Source organism: Cephus cinctus, unplaced genomic scaffold (assembly GCF_000341935.2).
Source record: "Cephus cinctus unplaced genomic scaffold, Ccin1 Ccin1_scaffold0215, whole genome shotgun sequence".
Classification (NCBI taxonomy): domain Eukaryota; kingdom Metazoa; phylum Arthropoda; class Insecta; order Hymenoptera; family Cephidae; genus Cephus; species Cephus cinctus.
This window is the reverse complement of record NW_014332933.1, coordinates 1655339-1679138: the sequence shown is the minus strand read 5'-3', so window position 1 is coordinate 1679138 and position 23800 is coordinate 1655339. Positions and strand designations below refer to the sequence as shown.

The 23800-nt window shown below is 42.5% G+C and overlaps 1 protein-coding gene across 2 annotated transcripts in view; it reads left to right on the top strand.

Annotated features, from left to right (window-relative positions):
- LOC107265059 (proteoglycan Cow) overlaps positions 1-23800 on the top strand; it is a 74550-nt gene that overhangs the window by 35437 nt on the left and 15313 nt on the right. For both annotated transcript variants that reach the window (XM_015734053.2, XM_015734052.2), the window contains exons 2-4: positions 8873-8930; positions 16112-16214; positions 18018-18146. In XM_015734053.2, coding sequence (XP_015589539.1) covers positions 8873-8930; positions 16112-16214; positions 18018-18146 — 290 coding nt within the window. The remainder of the gene's footprint in view (positions 1-8872; positions 8931-16111; positions 16215-18017; positions 18147-23800) is intronic.

Sequence of the window (23800 nt, the reverse complement as noted above, 5' to 3'; positions counted from 1 at the left end):
GGGGGGGGGGGGGGAAAGGTTGATTCAGCACGTCAACAAGGAAACCGCACTAGAGGGAAAAGTACAGGGAACTGTATTACGGTAACCCATTGGGAACGCGAAGATTTCGGGGGCATTGTTCCTTACGTCGTTTCAGAGCCATTGCCATTCTGCCGGGCTATAAGGAAAACGGGACTTAGGGATCCTGGTTATGTTCAGGTTGGACACACTGTGCTTTCTTAAAGTCGGCTTAATTGTTATCAAGATAAATATACGAGTGCCAAGGGAGGGAATGTTCTTTCGCAATTATAACAGTCAACGGGATTCGTTACGTCAGCCTACCTTCGAAGGTTTACTCTCGTGCCGGCTGAATTCCAGGAGGACGACGGGAACGACTTACTCATTTATAATTGACTGTTTTCCGTCGTTCCGCCAGCTTCGCCCTTGTGTCATACATACGTAACGGTCTCCCGTGCCTAGCGCTTCCCCTCCTGGCCTTAACGCGGCGCTGCTTGTGGCCTATGGAATGTATACGAGGGCGACAGTGCTGCCATCTACATTTTCTTCTACGCTCTTCATCGTCCCCTACCTATACCACTGCCTTCTTCTTACGTCCTTTACACACGGTTGTCCTGCGGACTTGGAGTCTCTATACTTGTGTGTGCTCTCTCCTCTCTCGCCGAGAACCAGTGGAAGCCTAGGAGGCAGTGGAACGGGAGCGCCGCCACCATCTATCTGGCAGAACTTAACCCTCGTTTGTTCAACTAATGGCTGGGTCGACCTTCCGGCGTAATACGACTTGCTTGCTCTACTTATCCCGTCCGAGACCCCCCTACTGCCATATCGCTGTGCTGTCAGTTACCTTTTTTTTTTCAAGACTTTCGTATACACGGCCTTTCTCATTTTAAGGTTAGGTTCGACAATTTTTACTACAGCTCTTAACACTCCCGTCTCGAGATTTCGACACGATAACCCGATTCGTGTGATTCGTGCGTTTGAAAAAAAGATCTTTTTTTGCAAAAAAAAAATAAAAGAAAACGAAAGTAAAAACATTCTCATCGGCAGCAGGTTAGCCACGTAATGGCACAGCTAACCTCAAAAACGTGAGAAAATTACGCCGCCCCAAGTGCGGCTTAGTCAAACAGTCACTGGTTCTGCTTGGATTTTTCACGACACGGCGAGCTCTTCTCTTAATTGCTGTAATTTGAATTTACGCCCTGGGGAATATCGGTCTCTGGACTTGCCAACTTTTACCAGTCGGTTCGGTACGTGCTCTTGTTTTAATTACATTCTCGCGGGAGTGGTTGCTCAAATTGCTACAAGAATAGCGGGACGTATTCTCTCACGGCGTATTACATACCCATACTGTTATGTAATATTTAGGTGCATGACTCTAGTATAACTGACAATACATAATCGTACACGATCCGCGAGGTTTTGACGGTACAGCTAAGTAATACGGGAAGTCTCCTAAATTCACCACCATCACACGTGATATTTGTAGCTTTACCAGGATTTATGTTTCACTCGTCGTCCATTGATCCCCACCTCATTTCCTCCGTCAGGTATCGACGGATATTCAGTTTACTTCCTGGGAATCGACTACGATCCCCTTTACCAAAACTGTCAGCTGCGAATATTAGCCGGGACTCGAACCTCCTTGGAAAACTGTTTTATCCCGTGAGGAATTCACTCGAAACTGACGTTTCCTATCTTCAGGTCACTTCGGATATCTTTGTACCTCAGTATTACTTTTAAGATGGTTCCATAAGGGAACCAGCTAGCTCTGCCTCTTATATCCGTCCAGCTGAGACCTATGGAGGAATTTAAGAAAAATATGACGATGTCACCCAGGTCAGCAAAAGCTCTGAAATAAAGTATTGGCTGGTTCGGTATACGTAGACTACTTATGTATATCCAGAGCGATCCTCGTTATCCCAGGAGCCTCGAACGACCTCTGGCCCGGGTAAAATTTAATCGCGACGAGTATGTGGAGGGTTCAGGGGGTCACCGCTAGTCATCCTCTATTTCAGTGAATTGTTCTATTCCTTAGTCCGACGGTTACTTATTCCTTTGTACGGTAGGAAATTGATTCTGCGTTCTCTTTGACCGGGCTTTTCTTTGGTCTGCTCGTGTTGTCCCATCGACCTCTTTCGTACGTGGGAGCTTTCGTTAGTTCGCCATCGTAATCGCTTCCTTCAGAAATCCTTTGAACGCTCCGGATTATTTTTCCATTTCTGGCTGTAAAGCGACGATCAGAAATGACTTTGAACTTTATTTCGAAACTTTTAATTCCTTACTGAATTATATATATATATATATTTTTTTTTTTAATATTTTTCAATCTTTCAACGTTAAAAGCACATTTTCGTGATGGGAATATGCCAACGTTTATTTGGAGATTTTCATTCATTTATCTGAATTGACAGTCATCGTACAGTGGACGGATTTTATGTAACATTCATATGAGAGGCTAGGCAGCAGTTTGCTTACAAAAGCTTATCAGAGGTTGTTATCTACGTGTATATCATGCGTGTTGTATTATCAGTCCAGAATCTCGTATTCGCGAAATTGAAAAGGCCTCGGGACTCGTTTTGATATAATTTCACGGTATACCCTCTGATGTGTTTTTTTTATACTTTTTTTTTTTACAGTCCTCGTCACCCTGGACAGATCTTTCGGGAGATTTGTAGACCTTTCTGAGAATTTTCGGGAATTAGACGAAAATATCTCTTCTCGCAGACCTGACGTCTTTTTCCTTTGCTTTTCAACCCAGATAAGTTTAGAAACGGAAAGTTGTCGAAGAAACAAAAAAAAATTCCTTTCTTGTAGCAAAGATCAATATAGCCCCACGCATTGTAAGTTTAAACCAAATTATTTTTCGTAAATAAATTTTTGTTTACGAAATTCCAAATACTACTTTGCCAACGCCACTTTCTTCTTTTCACTGAAAATCATGACGTACCTTGCCAAGAAATATATGCCAATAGTCAAATCCCCGCGTAGAAAGATTTCAGTCTCCTTCCATATATATATACGATCAACGTGATTTCATCGTAATAAGAGTCGTTCTCATGCGCATTCACGTATCCTGCAGATCAACGAAATTGCTAAACATTTTTTTTTATACCCATCACACTGCCGTGGCATGCGGATGAAGATTGTGCCAAGGGAATAGTATACTTTTTTTCCCCTACCTTTGGATAGCTCAAAGCGATACCCAGTATCCGTATCAGAATTATACGTGAATATGAATACATCGATGAATTTTAAACCAAGTCGATTCGCCATTATCGAAACACAAATATATCGTGGCAAAGTTCATTCGGTCTGCATAGAGAAGCTTCCGTACAGTAAATTTCCACATTTAATTACAAGTGATAGAAATTTTACACCACACTGTACAAGATAGTCGTTTCGAAATTGTAACCTGAATTTCTTATATAAAAATGTTATACCCAGTCACGTATAGATATAGCTATCAAAGAAAATCTTATTCGATAACCAGTAAAAACGACTTCGAAAGGCAAACAGTTTGCTCCGCGGGAAGTGCCTATTCGGCGTCTTTGAATTTGACACGTGGCGAAAGTCTGGCGGAAAATTTGAGACGAGAGCAATAGCGTGAGTAGGAGGGAGAGAGAGAGAGAGGAAAAGTATAAAGGGACCGAAATAGCGTAGAACAGAAAAGCGGCGGACAAGGAAGGAAAGAGAGATCGAGAAAGAGGAACAACAAAAGAAAATATCGGCATCCTTGGTCAACGATTTAATTAATAAACAAGTGGACGACCATTCTTATTCAAATAAAAACCAAGCGCTCGTACCCTTAAACCGTACAACGTACCTCAATAGCAAAAACTTTTTCATAACGATTTAAAACTCGATCAATCGTTTCCACGTATACGAGTGCGTAACCTAGTGGCATTGAAAATCCTGAAATTTTGTAAATCCGAAAAAAATCAGTCTCGATCGTTCGGTAAATTTTTCGTTAAAATAAAAAACAAAAAGTCAACCTCACGGTTTTTCACTTATAAGAATATTTTCAAAATACATAGGTCGAGTCGCGCCCGACGATGTTACGTAAGCAAATACACCGAAGCACCATTCGCTGAAGTGTCGTCCCAGTGCCCGAGGCTATTTTGCTCCGATTTCCAGAAGCCAAACACTCCATGCGCTTTAGCCAGCCTTGCCCGAGCTCACTGTTAAGCCCGTTTCACTGTCATCTCGATGCGCGCGACAGTCTGTCCGACCCGTCGTACGTCTAACTCGGTCCCCACTGTATCAAACTGTATCTTGTATCAAACTTTTGTATTATAATTATCACCAACTATTTGTGCACTTATGACATCTGTATATAGTTTTACTATACACTGCCAATACAATCCAGTACGTACGCACAGGTACAACTGGACTATGTCGGAGGCTCGTGACGCTTAGCCAAGCCCCGAGGACGCGCTAGGATATACGCACGCTACTGTACACGGGGCTCGTATAAACCATATCACATATTTCACGTTCCTTCTCCGACACGCGTTCCGCATTGGCCGCAGCATTCGTAGAATGTAAAGCAATAACGTGAAGTTCGCAGCTAGTGATGTTCAACGTTAACCCTCCTGACTCTGTACTTCACGGTAATCTCGATGTATATATGTATATATTCCATATAGAAAATTCTTTACGTCACTTAAGCCCATGCACATTCAATATTAGAGAATTGTTAGCTCGCACGTACTATAGGGAACAGATTCAACCGTGACTTTAGTATATCTATTGAAAACCATATAAGAGTCAGTTGACCCCAGAAATTGGATCTTTGTGGGGAAAAAAAAAAAAAAAAAAAAAAAAAAAAAAAAAAAAAAAAAAAAAAAAAAAAAAAAAAAAAAAAAAAAAGAAAAAAATAGGAAATTGGAAGTTTCTATCGTATTACCTGGATCGAGGAACGTTCTTTAGCGCTTTATAGATAATAGACTCTGGTGTGCTGCGTGTGTGTATGGATTTTAGTAGTTTATACCTATAGCCATTGGAGACCCAAGGGCGTACAGAGCAACGAACTACGATAGAGTCCTTGCCACAGGAGGAGCTTTGGTAGATGAGTAAAAGCTCCTGGTGCTTGTAACGTGGGAGTCTTATCATGCGGCGGTAGGATTTCCATCGGAGATAGCCATTCGAATAATCGATTTAAATGGCGCCCGAGATCGGTAATGGCGTCCTCTTTTGGGTTCCTCGAGGACAGTTCGTACTGTAGCTCTCTATATACGTGTATATATATATATATATATATACCTAGGATGATAATGGATGACGAACTAGTCAGGAGTGATAGGGTAATGGAGAGAAAGTAAATTAGACTGATCAGAACTTCTCGTTACTCTCAATCACGATGTCCTCCTGGTAAGATATCAGGAAGTGGCAGTGAGAAAGAACTAAACGGATGACGGAGAAAGAAAAAGAAGAAAAAAATATCGTAAGCTCGACGCAAAATCAATATTCTTCTCTGGTCTCGAAATGACAAATATTTTCTATTTTTCACGGGAAAGGTGAAATCTTGAAAGCACTTATGGCTCATGATAGTACTCCGTTTAGCGTGCTAGACGCTACTGTCTTAGGGAAATTGTAAAGCGACTATTTGATAAATTGGATGCGATATGGTGGTAATAATTTTTTGTACTTTAATAAATTCGAAAATCGTACATGCAAATTGCTTCGTGATTCTCATGTACGATTTTACGTAACATGGTGAAAAACACTCGTAAAAGCCTGGATCAATTGTCTCCCCTGCATCTTACGAGGAAACGGAGCGGAGCGTGCTGGATGCGATTTCCACCGAGACATCCGATTCAATCGAAAGACCCTCGCAGTCTCGGGCGTTTCCATGAGAACGGCTCGATCTAATTTTCTCAATGTTTTCATCCTGTCCAAAATTCTCATATGAATTTTCTTTCGTTCTCGTCAAACAACGTCATTGCGACAATGGACCTCCAATAAGAATTTCAATCATTGTCATGCATTTTTTTTTTTTTTTTTTTTTTTTTTTTTTTTTTTTTTTTTTTTTTTTTTTTTTTTTGTTAAATAGGTAAAATTGAAATATATTATATAGTATATACACTAAATAAATAAAGCAGCAACCGTGTTACAATGAAATTCTTCAGGTACAAAACGAAGAATTTCAACCAACCGTAAGTGCTCTGATTATTTTTTGCCATTTAAAAGTAGTGGAAATCTATTTAATATATATATATGACGTCACGAAATATGACGTGGACGCTCTACGTCACAAGAGGTCCTCTTAACGACGATAATCGTGTTTCCGGTACGATCGACGATCCGGTCGAGAGGCTTCGTTAGCCAACGACCAGCAGTAGGCTCGGTCGCGCAATGACTTTCCGAGAGGCAGTGATCCACACAGCTTAATTACCGTCAATAATGTAACGAGTAGAGGACTTGCATCGTCGAAGCCGTCAAACTGGCCGGACGTATCGCCCATCCGCTAATCCGTATCGCCTACGCGATGTTTCCGTAAGCATTATCTTCTACCGGTTCATTCTGCATCGTCGCATCGTCGAATTAACTAGTAATTCAGTTAGCTATTATCGGCCAACGTATAGAACCACGATTGCGCTTCACCTGACCTCTGCTGGGCCATAAGCAGGCACAAATAAAGAGATGCAAAATATTCTCATTCAAGGTGCAAGAAGGTCCACCTCGTGTCTTCCGTGTGACGTTCACGTCTCTTTTGCTCAGTGACGAATGTATCTCGGCCCTGATACATTTCGTAGCATCTACATTCTTCATAGCCACATTTCCCGGAACGAGGCGAAGTCCCATGGTTGAAGTTTCTAAATATTTCATTGCCACGTGTGATTCTGGCAACCTCCACGTGGCAGGGTGGATTGTAATACCAATCGACAAGGGGAAGCTTCTTAAGGCTCCGTCCACAAGGTGTATCGACAGCATCCGGGAAGTGCAGAAAACGTCACGGGCACGTCGAACTCTTGTTGGGTGTTTCACGATACCACGTGAAAGGGTTACCTTGGGTACCAAAGATATATGGGCAGATAGGAGAGTAGTACTAGTGCCAGTGGGTGGCAAGAGGCAGAAGGGCATAAAATGCCTTGTGCACTCGTACACACCGTATCGGTACATTAGGATAAGAAGCTTCGCCGGTAATGCAGTCTCGTCTCGTTTCAGCTAATAGTTCCTATAGCTAATCGGATAGAAACAGTGGCCGCGCGTCGCAGCCATAGAAATTCTCGTAATTTTCGTATCGGTTGACTTAAGGCCTTGGCTGCATTTCAAGCGGCCGTGGATATATACCCGCTGGTGCAACGGTACGAGCCTACCGATTAACCTACATCTACGATTCCGCTCGGATTCACGCAACGAGTTGGAAATTAGATTTGTGGTCGAAGCTTTTTACATTTTTTCTCCCTTCCTTCCTTCGCCCGTGTCTTCTTTTCATGCCCTTTATATATATACCGTACGGCTGCCGCCTCTACCGCCATCTACTATCTGCTCGTACGTGCGAACGAACCTCTGTGCTTCCTCGTCTTGAAACGGAAAAGTTTTTCGTTCTTTCGGACCATCCGACGGTTTCCGCGATCCTACAGTCTCCGAACCGCCGGCCACTTCACGCCGTACCGCCATTGCGGTTATATAACTTGTTTTTTTTTTTTTTTTTCCTTAGTCCTTCGGACGAAAATTTGTCTTTTTCTTCTTTTATTCTCATAAGGATCAGACCCGTCGCGGTTCGCGACAATTCTCGGCTGGGCTTTTAGATGTAATTCCCAGCCAGACGCGGCTTCAGGGTAAAAACAGGTAAATCTAACAAGACCATCCAGTACCGGCACCGGCAGCTTCAACCTTACGGCATTAGTGTTTTACCATTGCTATTACTGGTATTACGTACTTGGCGTGTACCTTCGTACATCACTCCTAATATAGCTATTCAGACAGATGCTATTCTAACCTGTTTTAGCCAAAGCCTTGTGTACATTCTCGTATACGTCCTCTAAGCACTGAACGGCTCTATTGAGCTCATGGAAATCCTCTTGCGACTGTGTCGCTATACGATCTAGGATTGCGTGGGATTTCTATGAGCAAAGTCGCGGGACTCGATCGAATTCAGAGTAATTGCATTCCCACGGGTTCTCCAACGCGTCATCCCCTATTGGCTCTGTATTTCGAATTTATTTTTATTTATTTTTATTCAATCGGGTTATTTGATCGGTAGCGTGCACGTTGTTTGATTTTTAAAAAAATTTCGTTTTTCTCAAAAACACTTTTTTTCACTAATTTTATACTTTCAGGTAGAATTTTATTGACAGCTGACTTCTCGGTTTACCTGCTGAACTATCGCGCGAGCTGTGACTTATTGTCTAACTGCATGTGCTGCAATTTCCTGTAAAATGCTTGTCTTGGGGTCGACCTCGATTCAAATTCACGGACTACCCTGAACTTGCTCCCTTTCGTCGATATGGATATGTAACTATGTTCAGGTTTCTACTTTTAGCTGGCCCTAACCTTTTACTACGGATGCATAGGTATACGTATCTTATGTGTCCTTTATTCATACTTGCCTTGACGTGCTCTCATATACAGGCTTGGAATTCAAGCACCGAGCGTTTCTCACGTAGCTTCTCTCAGGGCGGGACTACAATGGAAACGACCATTACACAATGGATCTACCGGGAAAATGACTCACTTAGTTTAAAATACACGGAGGAGAGACGGAAGCTCGTGAATTGCTCGCGGATAATTGTAACAATTTTACACGTTGATTTACGCCCGCCGAGATCGAGGCCAACGGACGGGACTGTTCATTCGATTGTTATACGTGAAAGCTGGCGAGTTCTTCGTTCCTCGTGCCGCATAACGTTATTATCCTTTCTTCTTTCAGGACGACACCCGCATTACGAAGCCTGGCGATAAGAAGAGATGGATACACGACCCGAACAGTGAGTTTACCTCAAAATCATAATTTTCATAAATGCGAACTTAAATTCTTGAAATTTTTTTCTCCCGCGTAATACACCCGGTAGCATGCTACAGTGCCGATGTAATTAAGAATTTTTGCATTCTTCAAGAATATATCACTCGCTACAGGTATACCGCAACATGGGAATGCTGTGTACCTGCAGTGGTATAGGAAAAATTTTTATGAACTAAGAAAAAAAAATCATGAATATTTTTTTTGGTTTTTACATTTTTTTTTAATTCGCAAAATTTTTCCCGAATCACGCGGAAATTAGTCTCGCGCACCGTAAACACTCTCTTCGTCGAATGTTCCCTTCATATATGGCAAACGCGTAAAATATGTAATCTACGATATACGAGAACCCCAGGAAACTGCTTTTCAATTCTACTCAACTTTTTTCTGCCACGTCCTTTCTGGTCCATCCGACTAAAGCGCTACTTAAGAGATCCGCGAGATTGCATAGTTCCCCGAGACAATGCTGAACCCAGCTTTCGAAGCTGTGTAATTTCGTTTCTCAAAACTTTCCTGGCAACGCGAAATCGCTTGAGCGTCTTGCAAGATTCATCGAACGCGTATATATATGCCATATAGTAGCAAAGTGCCACAGTAGCAATATAGTACCCGTAGGAGCATGAAGTCTGTGTAGTATCTCTATAGCACGTATGCCTGGTGTACCTACTCAAGGATATATACCATATGGCGCAGGAACCGGTTAAGATGGATATCGCGATTCCTCGAGGGTTTCGCGCCATTATTTAACGACCCCTTTAAGGTCAAGAGGTCAAAGCCCCATATCATTCTCATAACATAACAGACGACGGGAATCGCACAATCGACCTGCCAATGGCGAAAATATCCTCAGAGTCAGGTCACGTATTTAATACCCCATACCTGCGAAACTGACCTGATCCACGACCTTATTGTGAATCATGTCCTCGGGGGTGCGCGAAGAGTATACATTTTTAATTCAACCCTATATATATATACATATGTACGCCTACGACTGCCTTAAGAGAATATGGGCGCTCGAGTAATAACGGAAAAACAAAACAACCCTCTTTCAACCCTTGAGACGAATAATCCCGCACGTGTCTCTATATGCAGATATCCTTGCCTCGACTCCTCTTTGCTCTTTTCTTTCTCATTTTATCTTTTTCAAGCCACTCTGACAATTTCTTTTTTTTTTCTTTTTTTCTTATTTTTCTCCACCTTTATTTAGGGGCTCTGCATCTTCCGTCCCTCTAGTGGCTTTTAATACTCGAAGAAATCCTCTGGCCGATTTGCATATATCGCTTATATGCATGTACACATATGGCACGTACTCCACTGACGTTTGTTCACCGACCTGTAATACCTTACAAGTGTTTTTTTTTTTTTTTTTTTTTTTTTTTTTTTTTTTTTTTATTGTCAACAAGGGATAACATGCTTGAACAATTAATCCCCACGTTGCTTCCATGCAATTTCCATAGCCTTTACGATTCCGAATACGTAACACCATATATGTCACGCACGTCTATATCCTCTTGGCTCGTCAATATTTTCACATAGCAGTCACAGCGGTATCACGTGACGTGTTTCTATGACGTCGCATTGCTCGAGTCGATCCTCGTTCTACTCGTTCCACGTATGCCAAGATCGTCTCCGTCAGCCGTAACTTGGTACTGTGTATGCACTAAGTATATACAGAACACGTCATCCTGTACGGCAGTTAAAGCGTGAAATTTTATACGCGACCTTTCGTATCGCACGGGAGTCGTTCGTATTAACGAGCACGAAATGCATCATCCGCAGGTGTGGATTATAAATATTTGAGATATTTTTTTGTTTTCCTACCATATAACCGTGAAACGAATGACCGTAAAATTTTGATTGAGCATCAATTATTCGTGGCTCCTCGTTTTTCAAATGTGGTCGCGCTACGTACGTGTACCTGCCTACCTCGTGTATAAATTCGTATGCTCTTATACGGAGAGCTTGAACGCCGAATCATCTCTATTTTTTGTCACGACTGTACAGGGGACAATGGGTGTACAGTCAGTGTCGGAAATGATTGACAATCCTTTTTTTTAATTACTGACGTAATCTCGACCGATCTAATTGTCCCTTAGCGATGCGGTAGCTCAGAGGCACTCGTGCACGGGATTGCTACTGCTTGTTTCTATATCTAACTCTGTGTGGCCGAGTTATCGGGGGAGAATAATCGAAAACGCTTGTCAATCCTTGGGCATTAGCATTACAGAGCTTCAATACGATCTACGAATACATCAAGCGATTGTTGTACCGAAGTTCATTGTGAATTTCGTACTGGCACCAGGTACATTGTCCGAGCGTGGTGAACCTTGATGAACATGATGAAACGATTTAACCTCGATTTAGCAGCTTGGATTACCATTTGTTCTAGATAAATATACGTATAGTCACCCCGTATAAGAAATATCGTCTTTGCGAACGTATAGTTTTATTTTGTTGGTTATGATATTTTTGCGTCGATCGACTCCAGTTTTTTTGTCAAGTCTTAGCAAGAAGTGTAGACATCGCGGATGCAAATTTTTTATTTCAAAAAAAAAAAAAAATTTAGATGGCAGATCGACGGAGATAGGAGTTTTCAAAATTTTATTGTACATTCCTTTTTCATTATTCAACCCTTTTATTACACCCTCCTGTGTTACCTTGGAAATTGTACACCCAGGTCAAAATAACCCGCATGCATGCACGACACTCGTTATGAGTGCTGCTGGTTTTTGTAATATCTATGTAAATTGCGAAAACGAGAAAAAAAAGCCACGTCAAGAGTCTGTAATCTTTCAACGTGCTAAAATTCCGGGGCGAACCTGTTAAATCGACCAAACGTCACTTGACGCCATTCAATGTAATTTCTGATTCGGCACGTTTCGATTGATTTGGTGGTTAAATTTTATTAGAGTCAGCCTCGTACGGAGTGTCGCTTATATAGATAGGTTTTGACGAAGTACCGTGAAAAACGAATAGCTATACCACGGGAAGTCAGCGTTCCTGTTATTAAGAAAATTGAAGTATTCAGGTACCCCTGTAGAGACTCTAGTCGAGTTTCTAGGTGCGTTCCCACGTGGGCTTGAGATATACCGAGACACAAGTAGATAAGTCAGTAGTCGGTCAGACGTTGAATAGTCAGGCGGTTATAGGCATCGTAAGGTTCTGGCATTCCCGGTCGGTCCGATGAATTTCGAAACGACGCATGGAAACGCCCGATGCACGTCTAAGGGGGAGGTACGTCAGTACGTCAGAACAGTCGGACGTTATGGCGGATTTATACCATTGGAGTGTATCCATCCATCAAGATCAACGACAGTCCTTAGTGTGTTCTGGATTCGCTTAGACCCCGGCAGCAATTTCCCAAATTGCTAAGCTCTTAATCTGCTACCGAGTCTAATGGTATAGGGGCTCTTCTAACTTGATAGCTATTTATCTCTGGTCCTTTTCTACGATGAAAAGCAGCCATTGCTATCTTGCTGGATGACTGGAAGAGGCTGCGCGGACCATTCACTGTGTACAGTCCATTGTTAAAGATTTTGACGGAACGGAGGAGAATTTTCTGGGCACTCGCAACGACAAGTACGGAAAACTTATCGAACGCGACGCCCGAGGCGGCCATCTTGAAGAATTTATTTCTGGGGACGAGTATAAAGAAGTAAAACATTGACCAACTTCATAATGGACTTGGAAATGAAAGCAGAAGCTCCGTTGAAATTATTCCTGGATAATTAGTTCACTTATACTTAAGACTAGACCTCTGTATCTGTCTTCAGTTTTTTTTTTTTTTCCTTACTGCCGTTTTAATATTTCAATTCAATTTTTTTCTTTGTTTTATCACCTTCCAGTTATTCTGACCTGGGAACATTTTTATTTTATACCTTTTTTCACCTTACTAACCGTGTTTCCCTTTTATCCATATCGGAATTAAAGAATTAGTATCTCCTTCGAGCTTGTATCGCTACTTGGCTTCATTTATGGGAACTCTTAAACGAAGAACTGTCTGCAATAGATTACCATATGGAGTGTACAGGGTTAGCCAGTAGAAACGCACCAGCAGAAGTTGGAGAAGCGATATGAAATTTCAGGTGGGATAAATTATCAACGTCTCGTGCAAATTTTAAGTTTTTTGCATCCCTATGCCCTTTTTTACGTGTTACCTTTCCGGGTTCAAAAATCAATTTTCAGATCCTCCACTCCCTGGGCTGTCAAACTGATTCAAATTTTTATTATTCTCATAACGTCGCTGTTCCTCAAAATACCGGCTACCCGTAGTAATTCACAGCACTTGATTTTATTTACGAAACTTTTCCAACGCTTACCGTCAATCCTCGGCCACGATTACCAGTCACAGTTTCTGGACAGTCCGATGCTTCTGATTGCACAATAACTCCGAAGCGGACGGGACACCGTTTAACCAAGGACTTGGGAAACTTTGACGTCACCAACCGGAAAGCCTCGCAGGTCTCAAGTAGTTTCTGCCCGACGAACGACTTCGCATTGTACTCGTGGAAAGTGAACTGCGTCCCGTTCTCTTCGTTATACAGTATAGCAAACTGGTTCCACTGTGAGCAACTAGCTTTTCGCTCGTTAATATCGACAAATGACTCTCTTGTCGATTCAGTCGTAGCCGTCCTATATACCGTATATAGTATATATACTATACATACATAAAATGACAAGGGTGAATGCACTCCGCGATAAAAGGATCCCAAGCTCGTTTCTAGTATCCGATTATAATTTTCCAAGAGGTCATTTTATAATTATAGTACCACCCAGAAGGGTGGCTGCGTGTCGCGAATTGCGTGTCTCATTAAAAATTTCGTGCCCCCTGGGATATATTATTTTTAATTTTTTCTCCCTTTGTATCTTTTTTTTTCAGGTTGACTTCCTTAAAAAAAAAATTTAGGTCGCCCCTTTCATGATTTTTTTTTTTTTTTTTTTCAAATCTCATTCGAACCTTTTTGACCTAGTTTATAATGACGTCTGGCGTATCTGTACTGGATTCTCTCGTCATTCTGTACGACCTCGATATTACATATTTACAGGTAGTCAGGAGCAAAAGTCGTGCTCGTGAAATATTCCCTCGAATTGGTCGTACTGTGTGGTTATAAAAAATAGAACGAGGAAATATCGAAATCAGCCTAAAAGATTAGCGGCGAGGCGTGCGCGAGAAAGATATAAAAAGTATCTATCTGGATCGCCGTGAGCCTCGTGCATTTCACTGGTGCGGAATCCCGATAAAAATGTAAATGTGGTCAGTAGATGGAGGTTAGGTACTGCGCCCAGTGCAAACGTGACCCAGAGACAGCCTGGGGGCGTGGAGAAAATTATACGTACGGTAATAAATGTACTCGTATTAATAATCAGCAGTGTTATGGGTTTTTCGACGATAAGACGGCGGCCGATCAATTCGTACTTATTAGATCGTTAGACGTTTTTGCGGATCTACCGTTATAATATTCATATATACGTTGACCTCGTATTTATCGATATTGATAACAGGATCTAACGTGGGCTCGTTAAAAATGAATATCTATGACGTTATCGAAATAGCTGTCAATGACGTTGCGAGTGGTACGTACGTGTAACGATGACGTCATAAAAGGATGTATTATTGAAATTAGGCAAAACCTTCTTCCCCGTATGAAGAATGTACATTGGGTATAGGCAATAGGCGATCCAGTTATCAGCGATCCAATATACAAAGGCCAGTTCCCTAGTCGGTCGCTCGATGCTACATCCGTATACGGATTTGTACATACATACGGACCTATAGCTCAAGTTTCCAGAAAAATATCCAAATCACGCTTACAGTTTCAAAATTTTCGACGGCGTGAACTTTTGAAATTTTCACGTACAGCAGGTGCTTTCTTAGCTGGATTTTTGCGATTACTCCAGAATTTCCGTAAAGCTCGTAGAGAAGTCTTGCTCGTGGAAATTTACATTCGATTTGCACAAATCACAAAGGACAAGTTCCTGTAGCGAGTCTCTGTACGCCTATAGGAGGCCATTGTGTGGGACGTAGGTAAACACTCTTACCGAGAATAACATGTAGCAGTTACGTGACGATAAATAATGACGTGTATATGTAGGATCCGAGAGATTGTATATACGTATACACAGTTATCCAGGACTATTGTACCACCTGAAGTTGGTTCTGGCACGAGCGTTGACTGAAATCAAATGGACGGAACCATCTTCAGGTGATGCAGTAGTTCCGAATAACCCTATATGTGCAAGGGGCACTCTCCCCCCGTCTAGACGACTTGTAACCCAACGATAGACAAAGGCGTGACGGCGACACGAAGCGAAGAGAAGAGAAACGAAAGAGCTGCTCGGAAAAGTTAATTTCACGGTTCCTCGCAGTAATAAAGCAGTAAGAGGAAGATTGGCGATTACTATATCTTGAGGCATTCGATCCATAACCCCAGCGGCTGTCTATCGTGCCATTCCTTTTCCTATCCTCTGCCGTCATTCAAGGTGAAAGCCGGGAGGTAAAGCGGCGACGGCACCACGCTGCCAGAATGGGGCAGGCTGGGTAGTGGAAACCGATGGCCGTAGGACGCTTGAGAGATTAAGCGAATCAAGCGTCCCTCTGTGAGACTTCGATATCCGAGCTTCTATTCTATACACTTACCCTCTGTTCATCGTTCACCCCTTCATGGTTCTTAGCGAAGCCCTCCCACGAGCCTCGCGAATGGCTCAATTAAGTTTCCAGGCTCTGCCCTTCTTCGCGCGAGCTTATTTATTCGCTTGGATTCAATTTCGCAAATCTCATACAAATTGGAAAACTTGAACGGGCACCCGTCCGTCAAGTCCCAAAAGGATTATGGCTTTATCTTTGTCCTACGCTATATTCCTTTTTTAGCTCTGTTCTTGTTTTAGTCTCTGAGACGCTTGGTTTTCTTTCTCTCTTTTTTTTCTTATGCTCTATAGATCTGTTTCATCTATCTCCATCTCACTCTCTCTCTGTCTTATCTGATTTAGTTTTACGTGCGTTCTCTCTCGTACTCGTACGGTCGCGTCGGCTGATTTTGACTCACGGCAAATACTTCGAAGTTTCGATTCTACCGAAGCAATCGGTGTTATTTTTAGTACCGACTGTCCACGTATCGACCTCCTCAATGTTTTCTTTTGTTTCCTTCCCAGGTGAACTGTGTCGTCCACTTAATTGCAAGAAGAAGGAACTTTGCCTGCTCGAGGATACCTTCACGGCAGTTTGCGTCTCGAAGAAGGAGCTGCACAAGTCAGGGTGAGTACTTTGATACTTGATTTTGACTAATTCAATGATAATTTGATAATTTATAATATATCTGTATTAGTCATTTCGTGAATTTCAGTAACTCTAAACTTTTGATTCTCGCGCACTATTTCCGGTCACTGTTTCACGTTGATCGGCGAATTTTCATTGATTTTCGGAAAAATAATTAAAAAAAAAATCGTTACATAAATATCGTACTTACCATTGATTTCGTGAAGTACTCTTATTCATACATAAATCTCATATACACTCGTTCTTTGCTCAATATAAACATTGATATACAGAGTAGCAAATACAAATTCCAAATCGATTAATATCATAAGCAGACACGTTCACGTTACTTCGCCCCCAAGGACTTATTTCTCAATAGTCGCATTTATTTTCCACTCCCACAGCCGAGACACGTGCTCATCGATATTAAATTTCTTTTCTCCACCTTTTTTCTCCTCCCTCAGTCATTCCACCGAATGACGAACAGGCAATAACGATTCGTGGGGATTTCTCTGTTTTTTTTTCTTTTTTTTTTTTTTTAATATTTCCCTTTCCCCTTCTCCAGTATCCCTCTTTCGTTATACTTCTGAAACTGACAAACAAAGCTCGTTGGGCATTTGCATTTCGACGAAGCAGCATCTGTCGTTGCGGAAGCTCCGCACCCTCGGGCGGACACCTCGCGTGCGGAAGCACCGCATTAATTTAATTTTGCGCCGCTTTCGAACCGACGAGATTGCCATTGTCAAACGCGAGAGCAACCCTCGGTCGAATTGTATTTCGTGGCGACGCTTCGTAACGTTCAAACATTCGGCAGCTTCTTCGTTGGCTAATTACGACAGCCCGTGTCATATAGCTAGAGCCCTCTCCCCTCCGCTATCTCGCTGGATGTTCCTGAGAATCAACATTATAATATTGCTCCTATAGGGGTACCATAACGGTATACATATATAAGAACAGTAAAAGCAGCAGCAAAATCAGAGATTACAAATACTCCTGTGAAAATTGGCTGCTTTTCTGGAAAATCAAGCGAAAAGCGAGGACGACGAAGAATAAACGAATTACCGTCTCTTCTATATCGATAGTTGCTCGTACAGTCAACTGCAGAAATTTTCAGATCTTGAAATATCCATTTTGTCCTATTAATCTGGTAATTATCCTATTATCTTGAAGCAAACTATCAATTGTCAGGGAATTATTAGTAATTGGCTATCTCGTGATCTTGACGTGAATGTAACATTTAATTAAGAATAATCAGTATTTTTTTAATAATATTTTTTTCTGATACTGACTGTCAGTAAATATATTCTATCTGACGGTGACTGGCTTCGTTTCGTGTTTAATTAATTTTTTTGTAGAATCATATATCCTTTAGCTTACCTTATTAACTGTTTTGATCCCCAGTAATAACGTTCAAACAGGTTAATCGTGCTGGGTAAATATCTGTATCGATCCAGTATTAGCGGTTAATATGGGTTTGGCCGGTAGCCGATCGTGTAGAATCGGTAAATGTTATTAATTCCATTAATACGTAACAAAGTGCTCGAATGATCGTTAAGGGGTCGGTATAAACGTTTCTCGTTACGTAATTGCGTTTTGTTGTTCGATTTCCACCTGATGGATCGCCGCGTCAGGTTTGAAATCAGTCTGAAAAATCCACACCCTATACGATATACCGGAGACTCGCCAAATTAACGTTCAGTTGATAATATTGATTCCGGCAATAATATTGTCAATAATTCTATACACAATCAGTCTCGACTGTTGCCATCTCGAAGCATGCATACAATTAATTATGTTTTTCAGGGACGTGGTTATACCAAAATCTCGAGCTGTTCAGCAACGACGTATGAGAACGGAGACATCGGTGGACGCCGAGGACGACGATGCTTTCTTCGACTCCGAGGACGACGACGAGGATCAGGACGAGTCAAAGTGAGTGGTTGAACGAGAAATTAAGCATTAGCCGAACACTTGAACTCCTTGAGGAAGAAAAGGACCGTTAACGAAGAAATTGCACTCGATGCCGATTAACGACTTCGTTCTGTATATACCTAAGTCCATTGTCCTGCTGTCATCTGTGTTTACAAGCCGCGCATGCGCAGTGGCGCGCTTGATCGCACAGTGGTGTCTCCTAGCGGACGACTACTGAATCAACTGAATAGTAAACAGTGCGCATGAAATAAAGTTTCGACGATAAAGTCAAAATTCTACCGGTACGGTTTGTTAATGTAACAAATGGAGTCCATTTCTTGTATTGGTTCTTTAGTAGGAAGAGAAACGTATACCACTGGGAAATTCACTTCATATATATATACATGCGTTCGTTAAAACGAGTATGGTGAAGCCCCGCATATCCGTAACCCACTATAAATTGATGAAACGAGAAAAGAAGTTTTATGTCGATGCTGTATGTGTAAACCATTTTGCCTGGACGGTCCGACATGTCCTAAACCTGTCGCCATCAACCGACACGAGGGCTACCCTCATGTTTAATTCAAAGTTCGGGTCTACCTCGATACACAGTCGATATACTTTGACCGTCTGATCCACCACGAGGTATATCGATATACGAATTTCGTTTTCGCGAGTATAATAAACGCTTCGTCGTTACGTGAAAACTCTACGGAATTTACCTGCAGTTGTACAAGTCATCTGCAAGGGAAATGTCTGATTGGACAGACAGGAGGAATTGCCATGTTGGTGGTGTAATCAGGTATAGTCACTGTATGTATATCAACATTGTGGGTCCGTACACACGGAATTATTTGACAGATGAACTAACCATTTTGGGAATTCAATACTCTTAGTTGAACCCCTCGTATACGTATTTCGGTGTATGTATATACGTACTTGGTGCATGCCAAATATGGCCAAAGGACTGTGAAAAGTATAAGGAAACGTCTGAAGTACCTCGGGGTGGCAAAAGTTCGTTACTCCGAAGCCAAGTGAGGTAACTAACAGGAACATAGTTGCATACCGACCTCCTTTTTTTTCTTTCTTTTTCTTCTTACTCTTTTCTCTCTCGTCTCGGCGACCCGTGAGGCTTCCTTCTCTTCTAAGGCGTCTGTCTCGAGGTGGTGCAGTTTTGCGTTCAGGAGTGGAGCTTTCTCTGCGTGGTAAGCAGCTCTTTACCGTACCTCCTATTCATGTGCATAGGTCAAGTATGGAAGTATATCTACATCCGAGTATATTATGTAAGTGTCCCATAGAACAGTACTACTGCACACAGAGAGGCCTACGACTGTATACGAGTCACTAGCTTGTTTTCGTCATTCCTATATATATATATATATATATATACAACGAGGCGGATACGACTTGAAACGGATGAACATAAATTTAAATGTTAAACAGGTCGGAAAATGGCGTCCCTTCTGTGGAGTAACGTTGAGAGAGATACAGGGAAGGACGTGTAAAAAAAAAAGGGAAATGTCTCCAAGAGCCAACGAAAATTCAGCACGCCCGAGGAAGCACAAACGAAACGTAGAAGAGGGTCTAAGGATGCAGCCTTGAATTGCATTATGCATCTTGCGAGAGAAGTGCTGGAAAATTGGTCCCGTCGACAGGCTGGTTTGCACCGCACCGTGCGTAAAGTCGCGTATCTATGCGTGGACGAAGGCAGCTATAGTCGCCGATCGCGTCTTGCCGAACGAAAGTTCTCGACATCCACGCTAGAGGGACACGACGCGACAATGACTTCCTTTTCAGCCGGCTTAAAATCCTAGGACGAAGATCCACGTGGACTTTGGAGGGAATAATTAATCGCGATAACGTCCTACCGGGGACATTGTCTGCTTTGTCATAGCATTAAAGGGCCATAGACTGTGAAAAGGGCTTTTGTCGTAATTTTATAAAGGATATAGCACCGTGGGTACCCCGGAGTAACGTTCCATTTTTTCTACACGTGAAAAATTGGAGAACGAGTCAAATACGATTTTTTGTGAGCATTCTCATAGGTCTTGTATCCATTCAAGTCCCGTCTTCATGAAAGGCGATCGATTCGACAAACGCCTCTGGGCCTTGAGCCCATTCCAGATTAAATTTACATGAGCGAATAAAGCTCGCAAGTTTCTCAGGTATATATATATATATCTACATGCCAGACAGAAATTTCGCGAAGGGGCGAGAGTAAGAGAGAGGGAGAATGGCTACGAAAGTGGTGTGTAAACGTGAAGTAAAATCGTGGAAAGATCGCGAGTGGAAGTCGCCGCCCGTAAAGATTTGACATGTGGAAGAGGTTAAGAGGGAGATAAACAGACACGGGAAGCGCGCGAGAAAACGAATGAGAGAAACCAAAGCGCTCGTAATGAACGTCAAACATTTTCCCTCGTACGCCGCAGCTTCAAGCTGTAATAAGTTGGAGACTCGGGTCTATGCGGAAGCAGCTTAGAAGCTCAGGAGCCTCGGAATTCCGTGTTTTAATTGCGCGACCGAAGCGTCTGTGTTTGCATATAATTAACGGTGCGCTCGACACTCAACAAATTAAAACTTCTTTTTTTTCACGTGAAAAGACCCGACGACCAATAACGTATCTGTCCTGCAACATCGATTTCGAGAATTCTGGGTATTTTTTTATTGATTTTTTCCCCATTCAAATACATCCAACCAATCAATTTCACGTTCATCCCCTGTACGCTGATATGAAAGTCGACGTCATCCGCTATACCGATAACGTTTTCGTCTTCCGACGATTTCGACGCTCGCCGACGCTTCTCCACCACGTGCTCGCTGACGGTCGAGCCGCAGAAACACGTAAAGAGAGGGCTTACTCAGCAATAGACACGGGCCGACGCTCACGAGCGGCCGAAGGACACACAAGGGGTAGTTTTATACCAAAAGGGATTCCCTTATGCTCATCTATCATCGCATTAGCTTGCGCGAGGTATATAGGCCGTGCAAGTTCAGGACGGTAGGGTACAGGGGGGGGGGGAGGCGGTGAAGGATGGAGCGGATGGAAAAGGGGAATAAAAATAAAAAAAATGTACCTCCATTTAGTAGGGACGGGACGTCGACAAGTTTCGGACGAATGGAAAAATCCCAGGGATTCGCGTGTAACCCCGGGATATGACAGGAAGACGTGGGAAGTGTCCAGTCAGCGCTTTCGAAAATATTCACCCGCCTTTACGTTTCGTCACATACGATTGGCACTTACGAAATAGTTTCCTCGTGTATTTACATTAAGACTTTTGTCAGCTGCTCCCTCTTAATATTTACGCCTGGTGCAGTCTTACCGTTATACGGGTAACGGACGTACCGGGAGTACAGTAAGAAAATTCCTCTAGTGATTTTCAGGCGGAGAGGCAACTCCTCTTGCACTCTTGAGATTAATGCGAAGCCAACCGAGTTTAGAGTGCAAAGTGCTTCCCAGACGAGGGACAAAGTTCGAGGGAGGCAATGCCATTGTAATTGGCAAAGGAGGTGCCTGCTAAGGCTCGTGTTAACTGGCAGGGGCATTGACGTTTTCGTAAAAGGGCTCAAAGAGGGCCCGACGGTACGCGAAAGATATTCGAGGTTATGTCGAACCAACCTGGAGGTGAAAGCACCCGGTGCAAGGTCTTCTGTCACTTTTTTCTCGTCTCTTCCGGTAAAGGAGGAGAGGCTCCCGAGAAAAAAGAGATCTCGACTGAAAAACGTGTGTCGAAAGGCGTCTTCGTATTTTTCGCCGACGTTTGATGTACGTAACGAGCCCTCGCGCCTTTTGTGAGGAATTGTGTCAAACTACCACGACTTTAGACGGGTAAGAGACCTCTCACGTTGTGTGTGACGTACGTGCATTCGTAGTTCATTCCTTTTTTTTCTACCTTTATTACATCCGGAACAATCTTGAAGCTACTACAGGAGTACGTGGCGCTGTATAACCCTCGAGAGGTCCGAGCTCGTTAGACAGTGGGAAAAATCGATAAGTCATGGACCCTTTGTCTTTTCGCTTTTGTTTTTTCTCCCTTTTCGTACTTATACATATACCTCTCTCTCTGTCTATGCTTTTATTTATTTCTCCCTTATCGCTCTGTCTCTCCGTATCCGCTCCCTATCTCCCCAGTACACTCCTGAGACTACTGATAAAAGTTGTACCATACGTATACGTGTATATAGCGGGTCTGATAGGAAGTCCTTACGAATGACGATGGCCATTCGACGAATCGACGAGAAACCAACCGTTAGTGACTGATGATACCACTTTTCTTATTTACCTCGATGATCCACTTTTTTTCTATCTCGTCCCAGTGCACTTTCCCGAAAAAGTGCATTCTCGTTTTTTGTGATCGGTTCTTTTTTTTTTCTTTCCTTCTCGTTACGGATTCAATCTCGTTGGGTCACGTGTGTACGTACTTATATAGATATGCGCCGGGTACGTATGGATTTATTCGACAGGAGAAATCGCTCGTGTAAATATAGTAGATAGTATCGAAATCCAATTAATATCACGCTTCTATGCGGCCATCGTGAACGGATTACGAATCCATTGGAACGTAGAGTAACGCCGGCGTTCGTTCTTTGCTATGATTTCTGCTACGTTCCAATTTCCGGTTACTATCGTGGAGTAAAGTTACTAGCGAACTGCGTCTGATGTATAATGTACTAGACAATAGGCTATCGCGATCTCCCAGAGTCTGCTCTTTGGATTCTGGACCAACGGAATATGATGCTGATCATTAATTGGCCAATGTTTACACCCGATAACCACTGTACGATTTTACCAATTGCAATACTGTCTTTCAAACGATCTCAGATCTGATTCAATATCCATCGGGTCATAACAGTCGTGGTTATATTTGGCTTCCACCAAGATTAAAATCGTCGAATCGCTGCATCTCCAGTGGATTAACTACCGGATAGAACCGGACGAACGAGGGTCTCAAAATATCTCATCCTTGACCTACGACCCTCGTTTTCAGTTGGGGTCAAGGTCACTAACGTCGATTGCTTGGATTACGATCTTACGATAATTAGCAAATCCTCAATAGCTGTACACAAAAGTATGTAAACCTTTTAAAAAAGGACGTTCCTTATCACCGAGAAAAAAATATATACAGAATACAAGAAAAATATTCGTAAGCGTTCATAAAAATGTAACGGTACCGAAGCCCTAGGGTATTTTTATCTTCAAAGGAATATATATGTATACAATTTATTTTTTCAACAGGGTGTACCTATAACCTATTTTGTATAACTATACGAAATTGCACTATTCTTATTAACCATCAAGAAGCCACGTGCTCCGTAGGGACGAAGGCTCGATGCGATCCCAGTGAAAATTCTCGACAGGGAAAAGCATGCTATTGTAACGAACAATGCGCTGACCGTGACATCATCCATCACGATCCTTTCACGGAGGAGGCTAGACGTATAAAATCGATGTACCGCGCAGTGGTACGATCGGAATAGAGAGGGATGCTGGTTTTTAGATGAAAACGAGAGAAGTGACGGTAGAATAGTCGGAGACGGGATAAGATACGCGTCAAGTTGATCGGAAAGGGATGCAAAAGAAAATAGAGAAGAGAAAGTACCCCACGGATGCGCAGGTTCATTTCGCCGGAAATGACTTCTGTCAGTCGACGGGGATGGTTTTTTGGGTGGTGGCGGGG